Source organism: Cydia amplana, chromosome 6 (genome assembly GCF_948474715.1).
Source record: "Cydia amplana chromosome 6, ilCydAmpl1.1, whole genome shotgun sequence".
NCBI classification, from domain to species: domain Eukaryota; kingdom Metazoa; phylum Arthropoda; class Insecta; order Lepidoptera; family Tortricidae; genus Cydia; species Cydia amplana.
The window spans coordinates 11350444-11377636 of record NC_086074.1 but is presented as its reverse complement, the minus strand read 5'-3'; the positions used below and the strand labels follow the sequence as shown (position 1 = coordinate 11377636).

The 27193-nt window shown below is 36.4% G+C and overlaps 1 protein-coding gene across 5 annotated transcripts in view; it reads right to left on the bottom strand.

The window, feature by feature from the left end:
• LOC134648876 (RNA binding protein fox-1 homolog 3) overlaps positions 1-27193 on the bottom strand; it is a 65330-nt gene that overhangs the window by 11094 nt on the left and 27043 nt on the right. For all 5 annotated transcript variants that reach the window (XM_063503457.1, XM_063503459.1, XM_063503456.1 and 2 more), the window contains 4 exons: positions 12030-12284; positions 11359-11631; positions 11184-11237; positions 737-829 (listed from right to left, as the gene is read on the bottom strand). In XM_063503457.1, coding sequence (XP_063359527.1) covers positions 737-829; positions 11184-11237; positions 11359-11631; positions 12030-12284 — 675 coding nt within the window. The remainder of the gene's footprint in view (positions 1-736; positions 830-11183; positions 11238-11358; positions 11632-12029; positions 12285-27193) is intronic.

The following is a 27193-nucleotide window of genomic DNA, read 5'->3' as shown; positions in this document are numbered from 1 at the left end:
AAATCATAAATATGTTAATGATACATTAAGTTTGTACTATTGCGATTTGGATTATTGATTTAGTTTTAGTACTCTGTAAAATCAGCCAATGTTGTGTCAAATGTCTCAATAAATAGAATGCAATCTACAGCCCGTACGACTGTATAGGTAAGTAGTAAGTACCTACTATAATGACTTTCAATATTATATTGTAAATTATTGTCTATAAATAATATGGCGATAACAGTCGAGACATTTGACACTGCAAGTGTGAGATAAAGGAAAAACGGGAGGTGTTAGTAAGTTTCCGTCGAGGGTCCAGTTAGAGGGAGATTCGTGAACAACAATATTTAATGCCATTCAGTCGCCGAGATCATTGTTAGTGCTTCGAATTACTTTTAGAATGTATAGATAGAATCGAACTAAAATTTTAACTTGTAGTCTTACCTCTGCGGCATTGGGACGAACGGTTCGTTCTACAGACAGTTCTCTGTGAGAGTCTCTCTTTCGATCGGCATTTTAAATGACCGTCTAGAGAGTAAAGGGATAAAATAAATAAGGTTTGTTTGTGGATTAGTTAGAGTCGGGCATACTTAGTGCTAAGGCGGGCCGCCGGGCCCGGGCCGCACGCTAGCATGACAGTAACTACAGAGCAGACGGCGGTGGCGGTGGCGGCGGTGGCGGGCGTGGCGCGTGGCCAGGGAGCGGGTAAGTTACAGTGCTACGGTACGGATGGTATTCATTGAGTCATGCACACCTCTATCTTTCTGCCCTCAACCACGGTGCCGTGAAGACGCTCTCGTGCTCGCTCCGCATCACCACTATTTGCGAATGTTACAAAACCGAATCCCTGCATGCAAGACAGACAAAACATGCATTAAAAACAGCGTCGCTCAAAAAACAACGTGCAACAAAAATTAACATTTATGCATTGCATATTCTTTATTTAAATATTCTAGTGAAAAAATCGAGAGGATATTAATTGATTTTATTACGTTGATACTTTGAGCGTATTCTAGCTGAATGGGTACACAGAAGCGTTTGGATTAAAGTAAATTAATATGTCGCTCGACCTAGTAGTCTGTACTATTGGAAGGAGTGTTTGTATCACAGTGTTCGAGTAGTATTCAAAGTTCACACATTTATACACCTCGGAGCTATATAGTCTTCTGTAAAGAGACTGTACTTTATGACACAACGATCAACTTTGTGTGGGATGTTAGCTGCGATTTGTTCTATTAATATTTTCATAATGTCCGACCGGTATTCTCGGCCGTAACTGAGCGTTTTCCAAAAAAATGTACATTCCATTCATGTCTTCAAAGTATTGACTTCTTGGGCTCATTTTACTCAGAATCATTTCTACATTCACGCTTCATACATGAAAAAATGTGTCCCAATATTTCCTTTCCAGATCGTCACATTTTTGTATGAATATTTTTTTAATTGTATGAAAGTGATGCACTGGAAAAATATTTTTTTATACAAAATTTTGAGACACATTTTTTCATGTATGAGGCGTGAATGTATAAATGATTCTGAGTAAAATGAGCCCAAGAAGTCAATATTTTGAAGACATGAATGAAATGTACAATATTTTTTGGAAATCGCTCAACTAAAGTCTATTTATTCTTTCCGTAGACTAAAATGACATTTCATGTGTTGCTAGTTTTTTACGTCTTATAAATAGTGATGTGCTACAACCGGTACTAACCGAAAATAAACTATTGGGAGGTACTTATATTTGTTGATGAAGTGTCTGTAACACAAGGAATGGATAACCCGTGACGTGCTAAAAGGGGACACTAGGAGAGGTATTAAAAATATGAAATAGCATAGGTAAAAATGCCATCATTTTGAGGTATTTAGAAATTTTGTATCCAGGTCTATACACAATATTTCTAATATTATAAAGCGATTTTATTGTAAGATTAACAGTCACCTCGAAGCAACATATCATATAGCTCATAATGCACAAGTTACTCATCCTATTTCTCTACGTATACTAAGTTTTATTTAAATGAGAACCTTACTTTGTACTTTTCGTGACCTGTTTTATAAAGGAACAATTTAGATTTAATTTTTTATTTATTTTGAATCTAAAATTAATTTAATATTTATCGGTTATTCACAAACCGAAATCAAAGATCATCACTGTTTGTTTTAAGCTGGCCACATTATTTCTACGTTTGACATTTGTGGTTGTCATTTTAGTCTACGGAAAGAATAAATAGACTTTACGCACAGCAAAGCTAACGATTTGGTATTGTGACTGACGGGTATTATATATTCTTATCAATTACAATGTCTATTGGCTACACTAACGAAGACACTAAGACATCATTAATGTGCATGTTTGTACGTGAGAGTCAGAATGGCGGGTGTATGTAAACAAAAGTAAACAAAAAGCATACCATATTTTAGTACCTAATTTGTACTATTTGGTACCTCATATAAAAAAATTAGTACCTCACGGTATTTAAAGTTATTACCAAAAAACGTTACACCCGCCAAGCTGACAGTCAGAATGGCGGGTGTATTTTATTACGCTATGATCCCGCGATTATTGATAAATTCTATAAAAGCCAAATTTTAGTACCTTTTTAGTACTTTAATATTCAATTATAAATTGAGCCATTTTATTTGTGGTTTCCGAGTTTTACACATTTTACACTTTGCATTGCTATTAAAAAATTTCAGGCGCTTTAATTTTTCACCGTATCGATATCGTTTTTAAGAAAAAACGCTACGCTACAACTATTTTGATTACGCCAGGATTTAGTACCTTTCATGTTTAATCTGTTACCCTTTCACGGTTAATCTGTTAGGTTCAATTAACTATGAAAATTACGTCTTACAAATGGCCAGGCGCCATGTCAAAGGATTCTTCCTAAAAAGAAATTCCGCTCTTCATTGTGCATGTAATTGTGTACCTAATACCTATTAACAATTTTTTTCAATTTCAAAATATACTTTATTCATGTAGGCCTAGCAACAAGCACTTATGAATAGTAATTAGGTAATACATAGGTACATATATATTATCTTAATCTAATTATCATAGCAATTTATTGATGTTAACCTACTACTAACCCACTCTTAAGTACATGGTGATTAATCAAATAAAACCCGCAAACTATGTCTGTTTGTCGGTATATTAGTCTGAATAGTGTGATGTACATCCGAGATCCCACAAAGAAGTATATACTTCTTTGTGGGATCTCGTAGTTTCTTAACTTATACATAACTTATACATAAGTTAAGAAACTATAACCAAGACGATAGTTATGTATAACTAACATCATACCACACCCGGTGGTATTTTCATGTTTAATTTCCAAAAGGTTCTATGTCGAGTACCTGCTAATGTAATTTCAACTCTATTCTTAAAACAGTAAGGATGTTATCTGTGTGGAATCATTTGTGACGTCCCACGGGTAAAGGTACCTTATGGCCGTTGGCGCTTACGCTATTATAAACGCCGCTCCGCCGCCGCGCGCTATTATTATTGCGGCGCTATGCGACGTAAGCGCCAACTGCCATAAGGTACCTTTTGCTGTGGAACGTCACATTGGTTGTTATTGCATTTCATTTTGCACGCGTAATTAGCGGTTGGGTTTAACAAAGGATAACAATGCGATTCATCGCCAGGTAATCTCTCTATTATAAGTATATAGTAGATTCGGGCATTTTAAAACCATCCTACTATACGTGTCTGAACATCAACAATTTAAATTTAAAAGTGAAAAAATTACTGTCTTGGGTGAGACTTGAACTCACGGCCTATGGATCGATACTCCAGCGCTCTGCCATCTGAGCCACCAAGACCTCATCCATAGCCAGCAAATCTTTCCACCATATGGGTCAAGGGGACCCGAGCGATATCTACCGTAAGAGCGTAAGACAGTAATTTTTCCACTTTTAAATGTATTCTAACCTTAATAGCATGGATCGCAGACGTTTCTGCTTGTTAAAAATTAAAAATCAACAATTTAGTCGAGTAGTCGGCGAATTATTCGGGTTGGTCTCGGACTGTCTAGAACACAAAATGACTAGTGTAATATTTTGCCTATGTCCCTTTTAGTCTACATCGCAAACGGTCTAGAACACAAAATGACTACAATTATTTAGACCTTTATTTACCTACATTTCGTCGGTTTATCTTTACGTTAGCGATGTCGACGGAGCCTATTTCTGTGCGGTTTGGCCTTCGGCCATTTGAAGATACCTAACGAACCTAACCTACCTATATGTAGTCATTTTGTGTTCTAGACCGTTTGTGATGTAGACTAAAAGAGATATAGGCAAAATATTACACTAGTCATTTTGTGTTCTAGACAGTCCGAGATCAAAGCCCACTAACTCTTACTAGTCTCGACTAGTTCGAGTAGTTGCTAGTCTTAGTAGTCTTAGTAGTCGTAGTTTGTTAGTTAGTGGTCTACTGGACTACATTTTTGGTGTTCAGACACGTTTAGTAACTAAAATACTCGCCACTTGACTAAATTAACGTAGTCTTTACTTACTTGTAACTCGTTCATCTGTAGCGCGAACGATTTTTGGTCAGTTGACCGATTTTAGTCAACTAAAATACTCGCCACTCGACTAATGTAGTTCGAACTAGGCTATAGTGAAATCTTTTCAAAAAACTGTTTTAAGGCATAGTATGTAGGTACATGTACAGGCATAGGCTATCAGATTTTGGAACGTTCTCCCACTCTCTATCGGGCAAGCGCAGACCAAATTCACATTCAATTCAAGCGCATGCTGCGCAAGCATTTCCTTGACAAACTTTCTTCTTCGTCAACTTTAATTAATGATTCACACTAGCACTAGCTAGGTATAGGTACATGTTGGCCTAAAAATAAGTGCATTCCCGTTGCCAGGGAGGTTTTGGGATTATACTGAGCAACTTTTACTGATAGAACCAACCCCGAAAACGAGTTATTCCCACTAGTTACCACCAAGTCGTTACCGCTGGTAACTACTATGGTTACTATGGTTAGACCAATCTTTAATGTGGAATAAACAAGTTAACGACATGTGCCAGAAATTGAGAACTTTTTTAAATGTGTTCCACGTCTTGGCAGGTTCTTCATGGGGGGTTCATCCTATACACTTAAGGAGACTATACATTTCTATTATCCGAAGTCGGTTGGAATTTGCATGCTTTCTTTTTGATAACAGTTCTAAAACCAATACGGAGAAGCTAGACAGGGTTCAGAATCAGGCTATGAGAGTAGTAGGAGGTTTTATTAAAACCAGTCCAATACACGTTATGGAATCAGAATTATGTCTTCCACCGTTGGCAGTAAGAAGAAAGTATCTTGCATCTAAATTTTGGTTAAAAGCAAAATCGATCGAAAATAGTGAGAGTATTTCCATTATAGCTAACCTTGCGTCTATATGTCACCGTAGTCCGTATTGGAATACCAAAAAGAAGCCGCTATTGGTTTTAGTACATAATGAGCTGTCTAATGAAGCTATTCAGTGTTCTCACATGCTGGAAATGTTTTCACTCTCCACGTGGGTAACAAACATAGATATAAAATCACGAATATACCTCACAATAGATAATGTCCAGGGACCCAAGAAGGGTTATAGCTCGGTGGACTTACTACGGGAAACTATAAAAACCATTTGGAAAAAGTACGATGGGTTCATACAGATTTACACTGATGGGTCAAAGATAGGAAACGCGGTTGGAGCGGCTTTTTATGATCCTCAAACGAATACCACAGCAGCTTTCAAATTAAACAATAGGATTTCTATAATGGCGGCAGAGCTATACGCAATTACCGAATCGTTGTCATACATACTGTCGTGTGATGGGACAAATTTTGTAGTGCTCAGTGACTCGAAGAGTGCGCTACAACATTTAGCTCGATGTACCTCTGGCGAAAGAGGTCTCCCCGTAGCTTACACCATTCTGGATATATATTTAAAGCTTTTAAATAGCGGCAAGAATATACAATTCCAATGGGTTCCGTCACATATAAATGTCGTGGGTAACGAGGTAGCGGATAAATTTGCTAAAATTGGAGTTGACGAAGGTATTCCTGTAAACTGTATGCCTTTCTTTACCGACTTGCTTAGAGAAGTCAAAGTAAAATGTTTTGAAATGTGGAAGGATCACTTCGATAGAAGGTCGAAAGAGAAAGGCATATGGTATAAAACTCTAGTTAGGGAACCGCCAAAGATACCCTGGTTTTATGACGCTCAGCTAAACAGACAACTTGTTGTTACAAGCATGCGACTGCGCTCCGGGCACATGCCGCTTAATGTGTTCGGGCACCTTATGAGAGTTGTGGATTCTCCAAATTGTTCAAGTTGTGGGGTAAGAGAAGATACCTACCACGCATTGGTGGAGTGTGCTCGGATCGGAGCCGACCGCAGGGCATTTGAAACGCAAGCCAAACTTAAACTAACTGACGTGGGCTTATGTAATATTTTGTTGTCTAAACCTACATCTAAGCAGACTATTAAATTGTACCACTTAATAATCAAATTGTTAAATTGTAGACAATAACCATATGTAACTATTATGAGGCCGGCATCATCGCTCAGCGACGAAGGCCTTTTTTTCCTAAATAAAGATTAAAAAAAAAAAAAAAAAAACTCGGTTTGGTGGTACCTACTGAGTAGATACCACTGGAACACGCCATACCTACATCAAAAATCATTTGCGTTTATATTATTATGTGTGCACGACACGTCTGTACATGCGTCATTGTGTGGGTAAGTAAGTCGCTTATAGGGCTGATGAGGGCCTTTCATCCCTTGGTTAACAATCTACTAGTAACACACCTTTGTTTTTATTATGAAATTATGTAAAAAAATACCCCGTTATTTGAAGTCGAGTGTGAAAATTATTATTTCTTGTAAAGATTAATAGAGTCTGTGCGGAAAGAGAAGAGTCGTGAAATGTATGGGCTCCCTTACATTCCACGACTCTTCTGCACAGACTCTATCGACTAGTATGATTCGCCCGGATTATCCTGACTGACCATAATCAAAATTGCATATAAAAGTGCCAAAACGCTGAGCGTGACGTGCCTATTTCTGTAAATTTAATGAATGTATAGAGAATGTATACTTAGTGAACAAAAGCTAGGTACATTTATTAAGTGATTGTTAATAATAAATAATTACAGCATTCGTTTATTTGATTTGATTTCTAATGGTTTAAGTATATTCCTAGCGTTGGTGTGGAAAGAAATGTTTAATTTGGTAGCAAAGGTTTTTTTCTAAGCCTCATGCTCTGAAGTTGAAACCCTCGCAACTTTCAAGATTCCTGTACTTTTAGAACCACGCGCTACGTTCATGGTTCTATTTTTGGAACTTTCACTTACTCGTGTATCAATATTAGCACGAGAATATAAACAACAACTTTGCCCCTTGTAAAACAATTGCACATTAATGTGCCCAATAGGACGGATAGTTATTGTATATTATTATAAATATTATAACGAGCCTTAACAAAACGATCACGTGTACTTTAGGCATTCTTATTGGAATAATTACATCTATCCATTTTCGGGAAACTTTCTGCTGAAAGGGACGGAGAAAACTACTGCCCCTATTAGCAGCAAGTTAGCAGAAAAGTGTCCGGAGGAAGGTTGTATGTGTAACATGAATTATTATTTTTATTATTATAAGCCTATACAGTGTCCCACTACTGGGCAAAGGCCTCCCCACGATCTCCATCTTATTTGATTAATCACCATGTACTTAAGAGTAGGTATTATAGGTACACAATTACATGCACAATGAAGAGCGGAATTTCTTCTTAGGAAGAATCCTTTGACATGGCGCCTGGCCATTTGTAAGACGTAATTTTCATAGTTAATTGAACCTAACAGATTAACCGTGAAAGGGTAACAGATTAATCATGAAAGGTACTAAATCTTGGCGTAATAAAAATAGTTGTAGCGTAGCGTTTTTTCTTAAAAACGATATCGATACGGTGAAAAATTAAAGCGCCTGAAATTTTGTAATAGCAACGCAAAGTGTAAAATGAGTAAAACTCGGAAACCACAAATAAAATGGCTCAATTTATAATTGAATATTAAAGTACTAAAAAGGTACTAAAATTTGGCTTTTATTGAATTTATCAATCATCGCGGGATCATAGCGTAATAAAATACACCCGCCATTCTGACTGTCAGGTTGGCGGGTGTAACGTTTTTTGGTAATAACTTTAAATACCGTGAGGTACAATTTTTTTTATATGAGGTACCAAATAGTACAAATTAGGTACTAAAATATGGTACGCCTTTTGTTTATTTTTATTTACATACACCCGCCATCCTGACTCTCACGTTTGTACAGTGCCAAAAGTCTAATACATTAATGAACGTCATAAGCAATCAAAACCTAAGCTTTGGTTTCATTTACGTCATGGTTTAAGTTCATCCAAAATTCATTATCACTGTAAAAAAAACTAACAGCAAAAACGGCATTCATGTTTTAACCTATAAAGTAATACAATAGGTAAGTAATCATTAAAATATCTGTATCAAACAGTCGTGCTGAGACAAGTTAGCTACTGTCCATAAACGGTGATAATCCATAGATACAAAAAGCAGCTAGCACAGCACACGGTACAGTGGAAGAGACGAGTTGTGAAAGTGACAAACAAGTTGCTGATTGTACGGAACGCTTACACTTATAAAAGCAATGACAGCTCTATTATTACCATTCTGAGTGCAAGTATTTATTATAGTAAAAAAAATGTTGGGCAGAGAGAAAGAGAAAACCGTTAGCAAGAGATGGCGCGAGCCATTCCGCGACGCGACGCGACGCTCGGCGCGGGCGCCCCGTGATACAACACGCGCTAGGCAAGCTCAATGTGATCACAGACAATACTCGATCGTACAGACCAAGAAGACACAAATGACATTCGAGATAAAGCCAAACTAAGTGATGCACCCTAGGTAAGTAGTACTAGGAAACACGGAATACTAACGTTATCGATTGACTAAGACAATAATCAGGACCAGCGAAATCATGCCCAATACTAATGAATACATCATGTTCCCTGGTTAGGAAGCGTGTAATGGAACTGTTCATATTATTTAAAGAGGACAAAAATATTAAGATCACTATCAATATAATAGACAGGATTAATTAAATTGAGAATGAGTCCATCATCCAAACTACACGCGTTGCGTCATGTTGACCTAAGTAAGCCATTCAGGACTATGTGCTATGATTCGACAACTAGGTTCACAGTCAGTATGTATGTACAACGAGAGAAATGCGAGTGCAGTTGGGACGATAACATAATATTAGTGATGAATAATAGAGCTGTCCTGAAAATATGACTCAGAAAATCAGCTGTTAAAGTGACGATGCATCATTCTCTAATACTGCATATCCCAATGTGAGGCTTTGAAGAAAAAATAAATTTGGAGCTATTATTTGTAAGAAGTAAGTAAATACTTTCTTTATGAGCGAGCATGGACTACTTTAGGGGCGGTCACCAAACTGACACAAGGAAAGCAGTAAACACGAAAAAGCGGTCAATCCAATCAATTATTATTAAAAAAATCATTTAGATATCTTGTGTTTTACTTTTATAGGGAACTGACATTTACAGTGAGTTGTTTTTTGAGTATCAAAGAATAAGAATAAACATTTTCTATCAACATACTTACGCTAAGGACATATTTTTCAAAGTTAAACTAGTCACCGTAAGAGTTAGTATGTAATTAGCAGATTCAGCCTCGGTAGGTATTTAGAGACACGATGGTAAATATGTCACTAGCATAAATTGTTCATAGTATTTTCAGATAGTTATCAAGGTCATAGATATTGTAAAAATATTAATTCAATGAAAGTTTACAATGCAATTAGAATACTGCACCAAACATTAAAACCAAGAATATGCTATGAGATAGATAGTCTTAAACACAATGTATTAATATTAATATTGATCTAAGCCCATTTGCCTTTAAACTTGTTAACCCAAAAGATAATTGCATGTAATCGAAAATAAAGGCATGATAAATGATTTGTTAAAATAGGGGAAATCTTTAAACGTTACAGTTACAAACTTTTGTTTGGGCAGCAATTACTTTAAAAGAAATTGTATTTTCTTATGTAACTTCAAAGCTGTGGTAAATCTTTAAATATCGGTTATATATTATTGATTACAAGGACACATAAATTGGAACGCTTTGAAAGTACATAGATTTAAACTTTCGTTTCGAGTTTTTTTCTCCACAAATATTTTGTTACAATAAAATATATCCCGATGTAATTTTACTTATTATCACATATTTAAATAATATATACGAGCCCCGATGCAGTGCAGTTCGTCTATACGTTGGTTATACACAAATATTTTGTTAATTCTAATAAATCTTACATATGTAGATCAAACGACTTAGTAATGGAAACCATAATAGTAATGTTAAATCTAGATTATTTAGCGGTATAATAAAATGTAGTTTATTTTTAAAGAGAATTGATTGTAACTCAATCAATGTATGTTTGGTATTAGCATTAAACATCAGTGTTTTTTTTTAAATTAAACCATTATTTTTGTACAAACGGGAGAACCTCAAAAAATGGACTGACTAGACGAAAACATATGCATCGGGGCTCGTAAACATGAGTTTTTAAATTATAAAAATTGATATTTGTTGAAGAAAAAAACAAGAAACGAATAAATGAAAAAGTCAATCTTAGCAACTTTGAACACTAGTGTAACATTAAATGGCCGGTAAACAATATTAAATAACCACATATTTTCAGCATTTTTAAGGCCGTATAATGTTAATCATTATATTCAGAGCTCCCCAGTGACTGCATTTGAAGAGAACTATTGGAATGCTACGTTACATATAAATATAAATCAACAGTTCAAATACACATCATTTAAGATTAATGAAGACACGAAAGTAACCGCTTTCTGTACTATATATACTGTAATGTATCTGCCTGTAGCAATTAATAGGATAAGCTATAGACTTGTTATTCCACAAACGCTCTTCATTCCAATATTTCACTCGGTTTATAAACTGAAACTAATGCGTACACACAGAACACGGATTTATGTAACGTGATTCGCATTCTGAGAGTACGAATTATTTCAAATAGAGTTACCAAATAGAAGTAGCCACACTGAAATTGTTATCGCGATGATACAATTTCAGAGAGCCACTTCAAGTTTTCTTGCTATGTAGAAAACATATTCTTACCTTTGAACCTCTTTCGTTGAAGATAATTTCTACATCAAGTATTGTGCCATATTGCTGAAATGTAAAACGTTGTAAATTAAAATCTGTATATTCTTATCTACAATTAAACACAAATGTTTCGTTCATGCCGTGCTTTCGCTAGTGTATTGAAGGGCGATAGGTGTGCGGTACGTACCCCGAACATGTTTCTGAGATCGGGGTCTCTAAATCTGAAGGGGATATTGGAGACGTGCAACCGCTTGGGCTGGGACGCTTGCGAGACGGGGACGAGTTTACTGTCGGGGGAGGCGGCGGTGGCGCCGGCGGCGACGGCCGCGCTGGCCGCCGCGGCCGCCGCGTGCGCCGCCGCCGCTTGCTGCGCCACCGCTACGGCCGCGGCCGCTTGCTGTGCCACCACTGCCGCTACACTCACAGGTGTGCTCTCTTCTGCTGAATCTCCGTCACTTTGCTGCAAACGGTAACATTATTTTTAATAATATTAATGATGTTACATTATGTATTGTATGTGTATGATACAATTATTTTTTTAGGCATTCCGCATCATTATTCAATCTTAGTAAATTTTATACAAGGCGTTCTAAATAGGGCTAGTCTAATTGAATACCCAAACTGAGTTTTATTTTGATTTTTGAAATAACATGTTCGATTGAGACCACGAACAGTTCACTTATGGGAATAATTATTCCTGTGCTGGTACGAGCCTATATACATTATGATGTACGAACCGGGAAAAAAAATCGAGGAGGTTTCAAAACACCCCCAGAAATTACTAGACCTACAACTAACAAAGCATTCTAGTTTCTTATAAACTTAAAAAAAGTAATAATCGAGGCAAGTAAAACTTACTGAGCTGCTATTTTGATTGTCTATGGAGTTGGGCGGGTGCGGTTGAGGCGGCGGTTGTGGTGAGAAGTTGGCCGGCGGGAGCGGCGCGGGCGGCGGCGGGCCCTCGCTCTTGACGAGCGGCGGCTGCGGCGGGTTCACCGCGTTCGCGTCTTGCTTCACCGCCAGCGCGTCGCCGTTGGCGGCGAACTGCGCCGCCGCGGCCGCAGCCGCCGCCGCCGCAGGGAACGGGTTCCCCATGCCCGTCCCCACCATGTGCTGAAATACATACAAGGTACAAAATTACTTTACTGAACACTTGGGCTGTCTTTATTTTGCTTATGAGAAGTGATGCGGTCTTTTGCATATACATATGTAACTATATCTAGATTATCCAGATCCAGCATAAGCAAAGTCAACAATTGTTTCCAAAAAGCGTTTTAACAATACGTTTGACATGTTGATTGCGCAAGTCTGAGCGCGGGGATGTAGTGACAGTTTGAGAAGAAAATAGTGAAACGAAGTGAAACAGAAAATATTTAATAGCTGACGCACATGCATAACCACCTCGTTAGCAGAATCCGGTTAATATTTAAGGATTGATTTGTGGTTTACATTAACATAATGGAGAATCAGTAGCAAATTATTTTTAAATAAATAAACATTCAGAAATATCTCTGATGACGAACGTAATGCTCATTGAACTGGCCTCAAGTGATAAAAAAATAAGTAGGGTTCATAAAATATAATAAGATTCGATAGACTTAAATTATGAAGAGTCTGAGACAGGGCAATAAAAAATCAACATAAAAGTGAACTGAATTTAGATCAAGTATGATGGTTTTCATAGGTACGACGCAGTTATATCAAAGGATTTATAGTCACTTCATCTCGGGGACGTGGTCAACACATAATTCTGTCGCAATAAATATGTGCGTCCGTTAATAGTTGACGTTTCTCGGCTGCGAATCGAAATATTGACACGGCAAGCTGGTGCCAACGCTGTCGAACTGACGCCGGGCCCGTCCGTCAGCCATCACTCATGCGGGAACCATGCGAGGCTCGTTTGACATACCATTTGCGAACCCTTTTAAAGGAGAGCGCTTTTTACCAAACGTTAATTTAGGAGAATAACAGACGGCTTTCCCAACAATACCTTAAAATTATTTAAGGATGAATCGATAGCACAATAACGGCTCTTGCTACGTACACAGAATTGCTTTTATTTTACGTCCGAAACGCCTGCCGGCACAAAATTAAATTGCGAGTGAAGTCTCACGCGGGCAGGACACCCTCCCGCTTTGTTAGGTACCTACTGCTAAATTTAAGCAATATTGGAACGCGAGTACCGCCACCCTTTACATGAAATAGATGCTTGATGTACTAAAATAATAATGAAGATTAAACTGATCTTCGTGTTTGGCTTTGGTCCAAATATTTTTAATTTTGAGGAGTTTTTTCTAGGTAGCGTCTAGGTGTATGTGGCTTTACTTCATAATATGTATCTTGAACTAGTGTGACTAGTGTCATACGCACGTCATACGTACCTAACTGTTTTATTGAAGTTTCTGGTTTACAACTAGATACATATGTAATGTTAATTGTAGGTCTGTTAAAAATAAAGAATAGTTTTATTAGTATTCAACGCTTTTCCATCTTGACAATTAAATAAATATACAATACCTACACACCGTAATACAAATCCTCTTTATTGCACAACCTCAATAAAACATTAAGACAGAGGTAGCAACAGGCGGTCTTATCGATAAAGAGCGATCTCTTCCAGATTCCAGACAACCTTTAGGTTTTTTTCTTATACTAGGATCTTTTTTAACAAGCTTTTATTAGGTCGACCTGTATGTAACTAACTATATGTAATGGAATCTAAGGTAGCTAATTTAACCATCTTCCAAGGATCGTAGCGCCATGAAAATTGGCAGCTGTATGTAGTTCTGATGACAATACAATAATATGGTACTGTCGAACTGATCTAATGATGGAGACAGGAGGTGGCCATAGGAACTCTGTGATGAAACAAGGCAACCTAATTGTGTTAGGGGTTTTTAGAATTGTCTCGATGAGTATTAGTTGTCTGTCGTAAGAAAAGTACAGTTAGCGATAAAAGCCTGTATCAAAAATGAAATTTTTGCCAAAAATTTTTGATCTTTTTGTTCGATAGTTTGTATGTAAAATACCTATATATGACTAGCTGCGCTACATAGACGCCGTACCGGATACGACAAAATTAGGAAGTGGTTATTGAGTACAATTGCGTGTAGTCTACTCACAACCGCACGCTTGACTGGCAGGCATAGCCCAATACTCCTACATAAAGAACGTTTGGTTAGCTATATTGTTGTAACAGTATATATTAAAAATGCAAACATAACTCGGTCTATTGTCTTTTCAAACACGTCTCGAAGGGAGAGGACGAGTAAATTATATACAAAATCCCACGTGAGATCATGAAGCAAAATACCAAACACATAAAAAAATAATGAAAATTAAAAATTGGTAAGTAGTTATTATGATTGTGTAGAATTATCCACTGGTAAGTATTAAACCCCTTGTAAACAGCGTCCCCTCATGAAAAACGTATTATATTCTGTGCGGAAAGAGAAGAGTCGTGAAATGTATAGGATCCAATACATTCTACGACTCTACTCTTTCCGCACAGACTCTACCCATGTTATAGTTTTTTGTCGACGCTTAAAACAAATGTTAAAAAAACTAATAGAATAACGATATGTAGTATATTGTGTGGGGTTAAGTTAATATATAATCTTGAGGCGCCGTAAGCCTGAGAATTGCGAAGGGATAGTCGAGTTTAGTGCCCCTCAACGTCGGTGTAGTCGAGACCACGAGATTATGTTATTGTTCCCATCTTGAATGAGCTCTGCAGGATGCCTGCCCTAGATTAATCATTTATCTCCTCATATTGAACATCTCACGATTACAAGTACTTTGAAGTAACAATTTATCAGTCGTCTTATTTATGTTTCGTATTAAGTAATAATAAGCATAATTATAATATTTAATGTTTTGTACTGGTGTACACCAAGAGGGTAAAGAGCAAAGTTATCGCTTGCCAACACGCAATGGAAAGGAGCATCTTGAAGTTAAGGAGAATCCAGAAAACACGAAATGAAGAAATAAGGAAGAAAACTAAGCTGACAGATGCTCTTCAACATGCACTATCCCAGAAATGGAAATGGGCCGGACATTTAGCGAGATACCAAGACGAGAGATGGACTCTCCATGCAACCAGATGGCCAGGCCCCACGGGAAAGAGAAAGGCAGGAAAACCACGAAAAAGATGGGCTGACGACATTGTGGAGGCAGCGGGAAGGGACTGGATGGATACCGCTCAAAATAGAGTAACATGGCAAAGCTTGGAGGAGGCTTTTACCCTAACAGGGACCACAAAAAATTCAAAGAATAATGTTTAAGTAAATTGTAATGAAAATTAAAAAAAATTGTGGAAATAAAAGGCTATAATAATAACAATTTAATGTTTTATATATGTACTTAATATGGGATTACCGCCAGTTAAAATAACTCTTCTGTCCCTACTTCACTGATACACAGCGGTACATATTATAATTATGTATGTATATTCATTTTTTTAACTATATTTGACTTGACCAAGCTATTATAATTAATAAATTGATGCTTCGCTTTATTAAGTATTTCAGAATCCTACAGGCTAGTCTCCTTTAAGATGACGACACATCGTATTTTAACGAAAACAAAAATAAGCAAGTACAAAGAGATGAGTGGTATACCTATATGAAAATTATGGAATCCATATATGTATAGGTACCTTATGGATATATAATTGCTAATACCTATACCCGAAAATAACCACTTCTTGCCTACCCTATAAAAAAATATATATTTACGAGTTATATGTACGACTGTTATTGTCGTTTTATTTTATTGTCGGCCTCGATTAGCACACTGAGATGAGTCCATCCGAATTCTTTAGCCATATACCTAAACACAAAGTTGAGGCCAATAAATTATGAGACTAGTTGACTTTATTCTAATACACAGAGCAAAATGTTTGAGTAAAACTGCAGTAAGATATGTAAATACGTTGTCCTAAGCACTATATATTTTTTTATAGATAGGACTGTGTCAAGGGTTCTTAATTCTTTCCCATTGAATAGGTGAAATAAATTATGCTCTATTCGTGGGAAATGTAGGACAGTAATAACGATAAAAGTAAAAGGAGGGTGGAGACAGCTTTTAAAGATATTATTAATCGCATCCCGACGAAGTGGGTCTTCTTGCCCGTCGCTCCTGCTGCTATTCTTCATGGACTCCCCCTTTCACAACGGAATATTTCATTCCTGTATTCCCACGCTTTTATGTACTCTGTACACAATATTTGTATTGTTGACAGGTATTTTACATAGCTTCGGGTTTAATGCTTAGAATCTTTTACGATGTTACATTCTCTGTCATTGTTGATAAATCCTGTTATAAAACTGTTTCATGCGTGAAAATGTGATAAACGCGATCAAATAATGAAAAGGTGTAAAGCAGATAATACGCCATAAGAAGTATAACGACGCTTAGGACATAAACATAGCTTTCATGAGACTATAAAGACAAGTATAGGGTGGTATAATACTTTATCAGGCGAGAGGGAGTAGTATCACGTGTGAAGGTATTATATTTAGAAGAGTCGCCCAAGGCAACGGGAGGTTATCGCGTGGCGTCAGCGCTACCACGCAAGGGCTCTCCACTTTTGTTAGTTCTAATTGTCCATCGCGGGTCGCGCCGCTGGGCGGGGGCGACTCGACGGTTTAAAATCATGTTTGCGTTTGCATAGCATAGCGCTCCCTAAGATCTTGTGCTATTTATGGTATCATAACCAGACAATAGCAGTGACTCACACTCCGTGCTCCATGAAGCGCTGTGTACGTACGTGTTCAGATTACAGAAAAATAACCAGGATTAAAAAGGCATACATATAGGTTGGTATGTCTTACAAAACCCAGCTTATATAACACTTTAGACTTAGGGAGGTTTTTGTTAACTTTTTACATGGGCATATTATATTACATACATATATTACCAATTCAAATATAAGACGCTAAAACATGCTCTTCAGCCAATACAATTGCTCTTTTAGTAGTTTCAGGATTCAAAAATAATCAAACCAATAAAGTAAGCAGCGGTTAATGACACACCACTGACGCCGACTGGGCCAACTATAAAGACAAATGATCATTAACATTTTATGTAGCTTGAACCATAATACTAGTGGCAAACACTTTGTGAAAAGCTACCATACGCATTACATGTGGCGTACCACCGCCCAGTCATATCCGGCGAGCGCTGTCGCGTAAACAAACGGACTTTTTTATAGACCGCGACCGGCGAGTCTGCGATTCGTCTTGCATCCAAACGTCGGACTGCTTAAGAGGAATCTGTTCTGTTGAATTCCCAACAGAAGCCAATATCCGTAAATTCCGAAAGTTTACACTGTGCATACAACATAGCCTTAACTAACGACGATGTTCGGCAACACATGGAAGCGTTGTTTTATTTATAGCATGCATGAATTTAGCTTCGCACAAGACCTTTGTGTATATTGGTGTGCACTTAACAAAGTACCCTACTGCGTATAAAGGATTATATCCCACTCATTTCGGGAGATATTATATGATAGGATTAATATTTTACTACGCTATTAGAACCACTCACGACATGTGAGGTTAAGCACGGGCTTTGAAGTTTCCGTCTATTGCTAATATTGTTATTCACGTTCAACAAATTATATTTGCCATTTGCTGCTGCGAGTATGTATCCTTACTGAATTCCAAATCCAAACTCAATGACGGCAAAGCATTTGTTCTGGAATGGCGATTAGCTAATTCACATTCCTGAACCGTATTTATAAGAGGTATCCAACGTGTACAACCTACGAAATAGGTGTACAACCTAATTTAACGAAATTCAATACCTCCACTTAACCTGATCACTTTCGTGAAGACATTGGGTAATTGGGTACGGTACAGTGCGGATGAATACAGAAAGATAAGTGAGAAAAGAAAAGGGGTTATAGTTCAGAAAGTTTTATTCCCACTTAGTCTAAAAGGATTTTTATTCGTATCGTTTTCTAGGCAAAAGAGATCCTAACGCCCGTAAAATGAAGCTATTTCAGTTACTTTTAGAATACAACGTACCTGTTATATATAATACAATAGGTATATTCCTGCCTATACATTTCAACAGAATACGAAGTACATAAATAAATGTAACTAATCATTTGACGTACCTACCTATTACTACAATATTATAATTAAACGTAAGTATCTTAATAATAACTTGTCTTTTATGCACAGCGTGTTTTAAATTTTAATCACATATATACCTATATTAAATTTCATTTTATCCAAGACTAGACTAACAAAACAGTAAGGAGGTTTGTTATAGGATTAAGCTGTATCTTAAGGGCCTACTGCAGCCGCGTCTGGCGCTTCGTAAACCACGCCCGCTAGTTCTTCCCTCCCCGCTAACACGCACACATGGAAACGCTTCGCGCCGCACGTGAAGTTTGTGTGACCTTTTAGCACCATCTAACGTTACAGAAGTTAACTACCATTATACGCGGTCGCTGCGGTCGGCCAGAAACTTAAATTCGGAAAAAATTGAAACAGATGGCGTTGTTACTTGTTCATAATAGCAAACAATAAAATAATTAATTCATAAACCTGCATATTTATTGTTGTTTTGGAAGATGTTAACAGCATAGAAGCAGCAGCGTATATAGCATATAAGTTAAGAGTATTGATAATAAGAAAATAGCACAAGAACAGAAAAGAGATTATTTTTGATAAAATATGATGAAAACAGATTTACTTGATTACGGTCACCTGACTTTGCGGTCACTAAATGCAAATTTCAACCTTATTGTTATGGGGTTACAATACCCCTGGGGTTGCAGGCGTCCATAGTCGTTATTATTATAAATGCTTTGGTTGAAATGCTTTTTAACCCTCGAATTTTTCATAGGTACAGGTATAGGTAGGTGACTACCTGCAATAATATGTTACTCTTCGACGGCCGCAAAAATATGTGACACGCTCTTATGGCTCTACAAATAAGATCTAACATGATCTACCGCAAAACGGCCTTCGGTGTGTAACATATTATTGCAACTGACTGTACTCGTATTCATTGTTGTATAGGTAGGTATTAATATCTTTTATCCGATCGATTTGCATTTATTTGAAATAAATCACAGTGTTTAGTAATTATCTGGGGGCACGGTAGTGCCCCCGCCAAGACGAGCAAAGCGAAGCGCAAGGGCACTACCTACCTTTTCTCGAAGCGCTTCGTCGTTTTTTTGAACCCTCTTAACTTGGGTTTGGATTATACCAGATAAACAAAACTCTCGGGATATGATGTCAATAGTGGACTTATTAAGCATAAAAAATTTCAATTGCTTAGCTCTTATACTTAAGATTTCATTAATGTCTAAAAAACCCCGATTTCGTCACTGACTCACTCACTCACTGTTGATCATCAAAACCTCTAGGGTACTTCCTGAAGTCCTAGGAAGCTGAAATTTGGTATGTGAGATAGTATTAGTCCACAAACAACAGAAAAATTCAAAAACTTTAAATTATTAGCCCCTAAGGGGGTGAAAAGGGGGGTGGAATTTTGTATGGAAAATCAATAACCGCGGAACCGATTTAGTTGAAATTTGGTATGTAGATAGTTATTGTTATGGAGAAGGATATAAAATAGTTTCAACCCCAAAATCACCCCGTAAGGGTGAAAAGGGGTGGAAAAAGGCGTTAGGGGAAAAAGGGGGTTGAAGTTTGTATGGGGAATCAGTAAAAAGCAGATTGTATATAAAATATGCCCCCAGGTACGTATTTCAGGATTTTTAATAGTAAATCACCCGCAACCCTTAAAAATCAGAAGATTGTCATAAGCAACTTACAAAAAGATGTGAAATCCCACCAAAAACATTTTCATGTAAAATGTTGCCAAGACGAAACCATAAGGCTCGCACTGACAAAAAGTTATCAGATCTCTTGTAGAGCCAAGCTTCTAACTCTACAGGCCCTACCTTCACAGACTCTACACCTTAGTCAAAATATGTGGCTTGGCCGTTTCAATATTACAAAAACTATTTTATAATAAAAAATAATGAATAGTGAATACATTTTTCACCTAATGCCTATGTGACGAAACGGTCAAGCCACATATTTTGACTAAGGTGTAGAGTCTGTGAAGGTAGGGCCTGTAGAGTTAGAAGCTTGGCTCTACAAGAGATCTGATAACTTTTTGTCAGTGCGAGCCTTATGGTTTCGTCTTGGCAACATTTTACATGAAAATGTTTTTGGTGGGATATGTTTTATTGAATAAGAGATTATTTAGGTATGTAAGGAATACAGGGTGCCTTTTTGAAACACTCATTTTTAGGGTTCCGTAGCCAAATGGCAAAAAACGGAACCCTTATAGGTTCGTCATGTCTGTCTGTCTGTCTGTCCGTCTGTCCGTCCGTATGTCACAGCTACTTTTTTCCGAAACTATAAGAACTATACTGTTGAAACTTGGTAAGTAGATGTATTCTGTGAACCGCATTATATTTTCACACAAAAATAGAAAAAAAAAATTTTTTTTTGGGGGTTCCCCATACTTAGAACAACTGAAACTCAAAAAATTTTTTTTCATCAAACCCATACGTGTGGGGTATCTATGGATAGGTCTTCAAAAATGATATTGAGGTTTCTAACATCATTTTTTTCTAAACTGAATTGTTTGCGCGAGAGACACTTCCAAAGTGGTAAAATGTGTGTGTCCCCCCCCTGTAACTTCTAAAATAAGAGAATGATAAATCTAAAAAAAATATATGATGTACATTACCATGCAAACTTCCACCGAAAATTGGTTTAACAAGATCTAGGAAGTAGTTTTTTTTTAATACGTCATAAATCCCCTAAATACGGAACCCTTCATGGGCGAGTCCGACTTGGCCGCTTTTTCTGGATAATTTTGAATTTCAATTGTCAGGGGTGCCTACATTATTTTTAATACATTTTACAACGACAACAAACAAAAGTTCAAATTCGCCGTATTTTTATTACCCGGGTCGATCGCAACAAAATAGAAAATCATGTTTTTCAAATCTAAGCGTTATTGTAATTTATCTCAAATAACCAAAAAGTCAATCTGACTAGAACTTAAAAACGAACTGAATTATTTTAATATGTCGATTTTTCTTGGTGACCCAGGAGAATTTTTTTTTATCCCATACAAAGAGAGCGTATCCCAATCGCGTATCGGTTTTGGTTTTTACTTATAAGTGTGAAAAATATATTCTACCATATACGAAGGATGTGTGTTTTTTCATGTTTTATGTGTCTTTTTGTACAATAAAGTGTTTTACTGCTACTAATATATCATATTAACGATTAACTAAAAAGGTATTTACATCTAATTTAACTGGTAAATTATTAAAGTCCGCTAAAATTAATATATATTCAAAAAAATATTTGTTAATATGTCCCAAAATCATGGCTCATTTTTTAAGTCTCCTCACTTACCAAACATATCGCAACGAAGGCAAGGGTACAACGCGGCATCGTGAACCTAATAACGTAACGTTTCAGTTACTTTTTTAGTCGCCGACCATTTTATCCGGGGTACGAAAAGAGGTATTAGATCTATCCTGGGTTTAATATGTTATAAAAACATAGTTTTTTGAAAAATATTCGTAGGTAGTACACAAAATTTACATTTTCTTTTAAATGTGATTTGGGTCATCGTTCTCCCTGGTGACTTTTCTGGTGACCCAAGAGACTACAATTTTATTATGACTCAGGAGACTTTTTTTCTATGCACTTTGATTTTTTTGATGCGCTAATTTTGTAATCTAAAATAACTTTAAACTGCTGATATACTTATATCACTTTGCTGATGAGTGGAAGTGGAATTTAAACTTAATTTATTGTTCTCTCCCTTGACATTTTGGCATACATTTGACATGCTGCAGTGCACTCCTAACGTTAATAAAGACATAATTTTTAGAAAAAGCTTTAGGAAAACTCACTCTTGAGCTTAAAACGATTAAGTCCTTATCATATTATGTTAGATTTTTAGTACAGACCCCAAATCAGTGAAAATGTGTCTTAGCCAACTAAATTTGTCTCTGGGAAAAGTACGATATCCCTAAAAATTGTACGTACATTTCGCATTTTTCTGAAGGAACGGAATTCATAAATTGGGTTATTATTATTTTTTCAGATTATTTGATAGCATTGACATATCACCAAGATAGATAGAACATTTAAGTTACCAGAAGAAAAGCATTTGTGTTCTTTTATACAGTGTGGAAAAAGTAGGTTCGATTCCCGGGCGCGACTAAGCGAATTTAAAAAAAAACAACGTGTTGCATTCCGGGAGTGCCGACAGAAGTGAAAACTCAATGACTAGTCCAAAATGTCTGCAGCACTATGTATAATTGACCCATCCTCCTTTCTATTGAAAACTTTTGGTTCCGAAATTGCTGGTCAGTGAGCTTGTTTAAAATTCGAAATTCAAATTTATAGCGTTAATTGTTTAAAATTCGAATAGAAATTGTAAAGTTACCTTGCAGACCTCGCATCTAAATATATTTGGTCATGATATTTTGAGTTTTATTCACCAGTACTAGAGTTCACTTTTATTAGCGATTTCATCAAGATGTAGCTTTATTGAATTATATTTGAGTGATATAAAGTTATAATACTGTGAGATCCTCGTATTTCAGGCAGTACAAGATTATAACCTTTTTCATGTAATGTCATTGAGTTTTTCTTTATTGATTTAAATGCCATCTAAACCTTACGGTCACATGATCGCCTTACGCTGTCTCGAGTTTATCATTTTTTCCCCACCTCAAAAAGTGCCTCGCCGCTAAAGAAATTTTCACTTCAAAAATCTTTGAATGCAGTTGTTTCTTTAAAAAACAATAATGTTTCATGTAAGTAAAATGAGCAAACTTAAGGTTTTAAGGCACTTTCCCTCCAGGGCCCATAATTTTTTTCCACCCGGTAGTAGACAACTATTTTTTTCGACTAAATGAAGTTTTATTAGATAAATCGTTGATCACATGGTTTGTTTCACACATCACATCAAATCGTTTGTCATCACAATCAAAATTTGTCAAAAGTAATGAAATTTATGCCAAAAAAACATAAATAAAACATATAAATTCAACACATTTTTTTAATAAAAATCTTTCTCGATGATATAAAAAAGAACATCGACAAATTATGTTCAAAGAATTAATATCAAAACAGATGTCATAATTAGGATTGGCTACTTTAAGAAAGGGACAGAGAAATTTAATCCTCTCGCTCTGCACGTTTTTCTCATTCCTCCTTGTCAAGCCAAAATAAACTATAAAATGATAGTAACACAGTACATTGTAATATTCACTTTTTCCACGGTATCATGTCATTGTAAATTACTTATGTGAAATTGTAGTGGCGTGCGACTTTCAAACCGGAGGTCACGGGTTCGAACCCCGGCCTGTGCAAGTGAGTTTTTGTAAGTAGGGACCTTTTTTAGTGGTACTTAAATATAATAACTTTTCGTATTATTGAAATAAAATATTTTATTCAAACAAACTTAATAATATAATAATTAAAACGAATAATATCAATTAGTTTTTAATATTTATTCAATTATTTTAAATTATTTGAGCATGAAACATACTAGATTTATTTTTATCATTACAATAGAAAAAAAGCAAAAAATATATTCTTATAGATATTTTATTTTCAAACAAAAATAAAGCAAAAAGTTACGGTTAGATTCTGATGGCTAAATACCAAACAGCTACCGATACATTTCAATATCTGTCGAAATTTCCTAACCCGCGTTTGTAACTGACAAAGAGTATAGATTTCGACGTAGCATGACGTAGCTAAGCAAACACGCACACATGCGTAACGTATAGGCCTGTAAGAAGGCACCATCATAGGTTTACCTCCGATTCCGTTACTACTCAATGGAGTTACGACTCAACGTTTATTGGATATTAAAATTTTACGTAATTCGGAGCGCTGCGCGAAGTGACATAGGTCTTACCTCTTTGAGGCACGACGGCCATCTAACATTACTGGCATAAAGGATGCATTTATGACTTTGACGCATGACAGAAAGAGAAACCGAACTGCGTAAAATGGGCGTTTGCTGTTGAATTCATAAAATCAAAAATCGATAATAAATCCATCGGTAAAGGATAATAAGTTAATATTTAGTTCTTTGAAAGTTAAGACGAGATGAAAACCTTTGCTGTAAGGTGGGTTGTGCTAGATATGGATGTGTTTTCTAGTTGCACGAAGCTAAAACCGAAAAATGAACACGTAAGTTTGGATTTATTTTCTATCGAGAAAATTTTAAGCATTCGTGTTTCGACTACTACGAAAACTCTTATCATATAGTCAAGAAACATATATCCGAAAATCACTACTGTTTGTTTCCGGGGCTAGCCACTGCCACCTTTCTAAGATCCTGTTATTTTTCGATGCACGGCCTTAAGCAGTCCCGTGTAAGCCGTTTATTAACTACCAGAGTACAGAACAGACACGCTACGTTTCACAATTAGGTAATTATATCAGGAACAATTGGAAGTAATTGAAGGCGACGCGAGTTTCTGGATTTAGTGGTGTGCGTCAGCGTCATCGCGTTCGTTTCGAGTCCAACATTGTAGGCATTATATATAGCCCTGAAGCTACATGTGTCGAGTTGTCGACTGATTGTTGAATAATTATTCAGCTAAATGGCTAGAAAATCACCAATCGGTAGATTAAAAGAATAACAATATATTTATTTATGATTAAAAGATTTCTTACATCTTATGAATAATGGATTTTATTGCAACTACAATACAGAATAGTGTGAATTATATGCTTTAACATAATACATAACTACATCTTAATTGATCACAGGTATTTTATTTTATAATGAAGTACTTTGTCATACATATGTAGAGCGGTTAAGAGCCCATAACGGCACTTGTTGCCAGTTGTATTAGCAATTTATGATGATAAATGATCACATAAAAGAGATAAAATATTTGCCCATAAGAAAATTACGAGATTGCAAACCTGAATCCGTTCCTCCCAAGTTTGTAAGTTAAGTATCTAATCTACGCACAAGGAGAGATAATGTGTATTCCAACTTTGGATAACTTTTAAGACCAGACTTTTTCATTACGAACTGTTATTACAAAAGGCCCAGGTTCAAAACCAGTCTAGTCGAAAACACTGAAGCTTAATGAGAAAAGTTGAACAGCGAAGCCAATACCAGTCGTCGAAACGCATATAACATGAAATTTGAAACTGTTATCAACCTCATAAATAGATTCCTCATTGTGTTATTTATACATAATGGTACATATATATGTATATGCGTATAATGGTGATAGGGGCTAGTTGGGGTCACCGTAGAGGGACCTTGCGTTCAGGCTCCTGATAATTTCAAGAGAAGCGTATTGACCCATAGATAACAGCTATTGACAAGTTCAACGACTATTACCTAGCGAACAAAACATACAAGTCTGTACTCTGATTTATTTAAAGTTTATTTAAAACATTTCCATTTAATGTAGATAAATGTAAAACGTGGAGGTGGTGGACGGTTGGAGAATGCAATCAGAGTTTCATGTTCTATAGAGAATACGACTGCCCCCCTATCAACCACTCACATATTCAGATTTACGAACTATTCGAAGCACTTACATTACATTTATACTGAATAGATTTCTGGTGTATTAAATGAATATAAATAGTATATGAATATTAGTAGTAATACATGTTAGAGTTTAGCATCTACAACTGATAATAAACGAATAGTAGTTAGACTCCTTATTTTGTTACTTATAAGAAAATACACCACAATTTCTCATCGTTTAAGATATTTTTCACATTTCAAAAGGAAATGTTCGGTGGCTAGGATGAACGCGGACGACAAGGGCAGGTAAGCTGAAGTCACACATAAGGATCACTTTAGTGCTTCTTATTTCGCAACCAAAAACCCTTTATGCAAAGAGTATTCACTAGTAGGTAGCGTAGGTAGGTACCTACTTTCAATACTTTCCAAGTAATCTTAAAGGCCTTTTTACAAGGGAATTTTCAATAAAAACCTTTCTTTGGTACTTATCTAGTATTTCTATATTATCAGTTTATACCACATAACGATTTCATGGTTACTTAGACATATTTGTACATATAATATTTAAAACCTTCGCGTTTTGAACACATATTAACTCACATTTATAGACGGGTCTAACGCGAAATTTATTCAATTACCTTTATATACCGACGTTTCGACACAGGTTTTACTGGTCATGGTCGCGGCTAACTGATGTCCCAGCAAAATGTCAAAACAGAGATTTGTGCAACTACCCGACGGAAAGTGTTTGAAAAAGTTTGGGGTAGACATCACATTTTCAAACCACCCACTACACATAAGGTAATTGAATAAATTTCGCGTTAGACCCGTCTATAAATGTGAGTTAATATTTGTACATGCCTTCAATTTGAATTTGATTGTTTTGAGAACATTACAATTACATTACATTACATTACAAACCTACCTACAGCAATTTCATATTTTTACTACGTGTTGTATTTATTGCGAAATAAAAAAGACAAAGGAAAAAATCTTAAGAACGCCATAATATTACAGGGTTATTCGAATGCGGAATGCGGTACTCAACCGCGCAATGTTAGATTAATGACATGGGATGGGGCTACGGGAGTGCGTAGGTGCAAGCCCCCATCCCCAGCCAGCCGCCGCCTGGCCGCCCGCACTCTCCCTCGTCACCGAACAGATGCTGGATTTTGTAAACACAAACAGACCCGTCAACCGGCGATAATAAAACTTACGCCCTATCAAGCAGACGTAAGCAGACTATGTGATTATGATGTGAACGATTAATCAACCTACATATTTGTTATCAAAGGCTCTATTTAATATATTTTTAAGGCTTTATTTTCAATAGAAAAAGCGTGTACGACTAAACTCCAAAGGAAATGTGTAATTCAAGTTCAAAACAATTTCATCGTAAAGACAAATTAAGAGCCTTCGGAGCGCAATATTCTATTTCATCTTTAGTGCTTGGAATTCTAAACAAAGTTACTTGTTACACGAGAACTTGGTTTCGT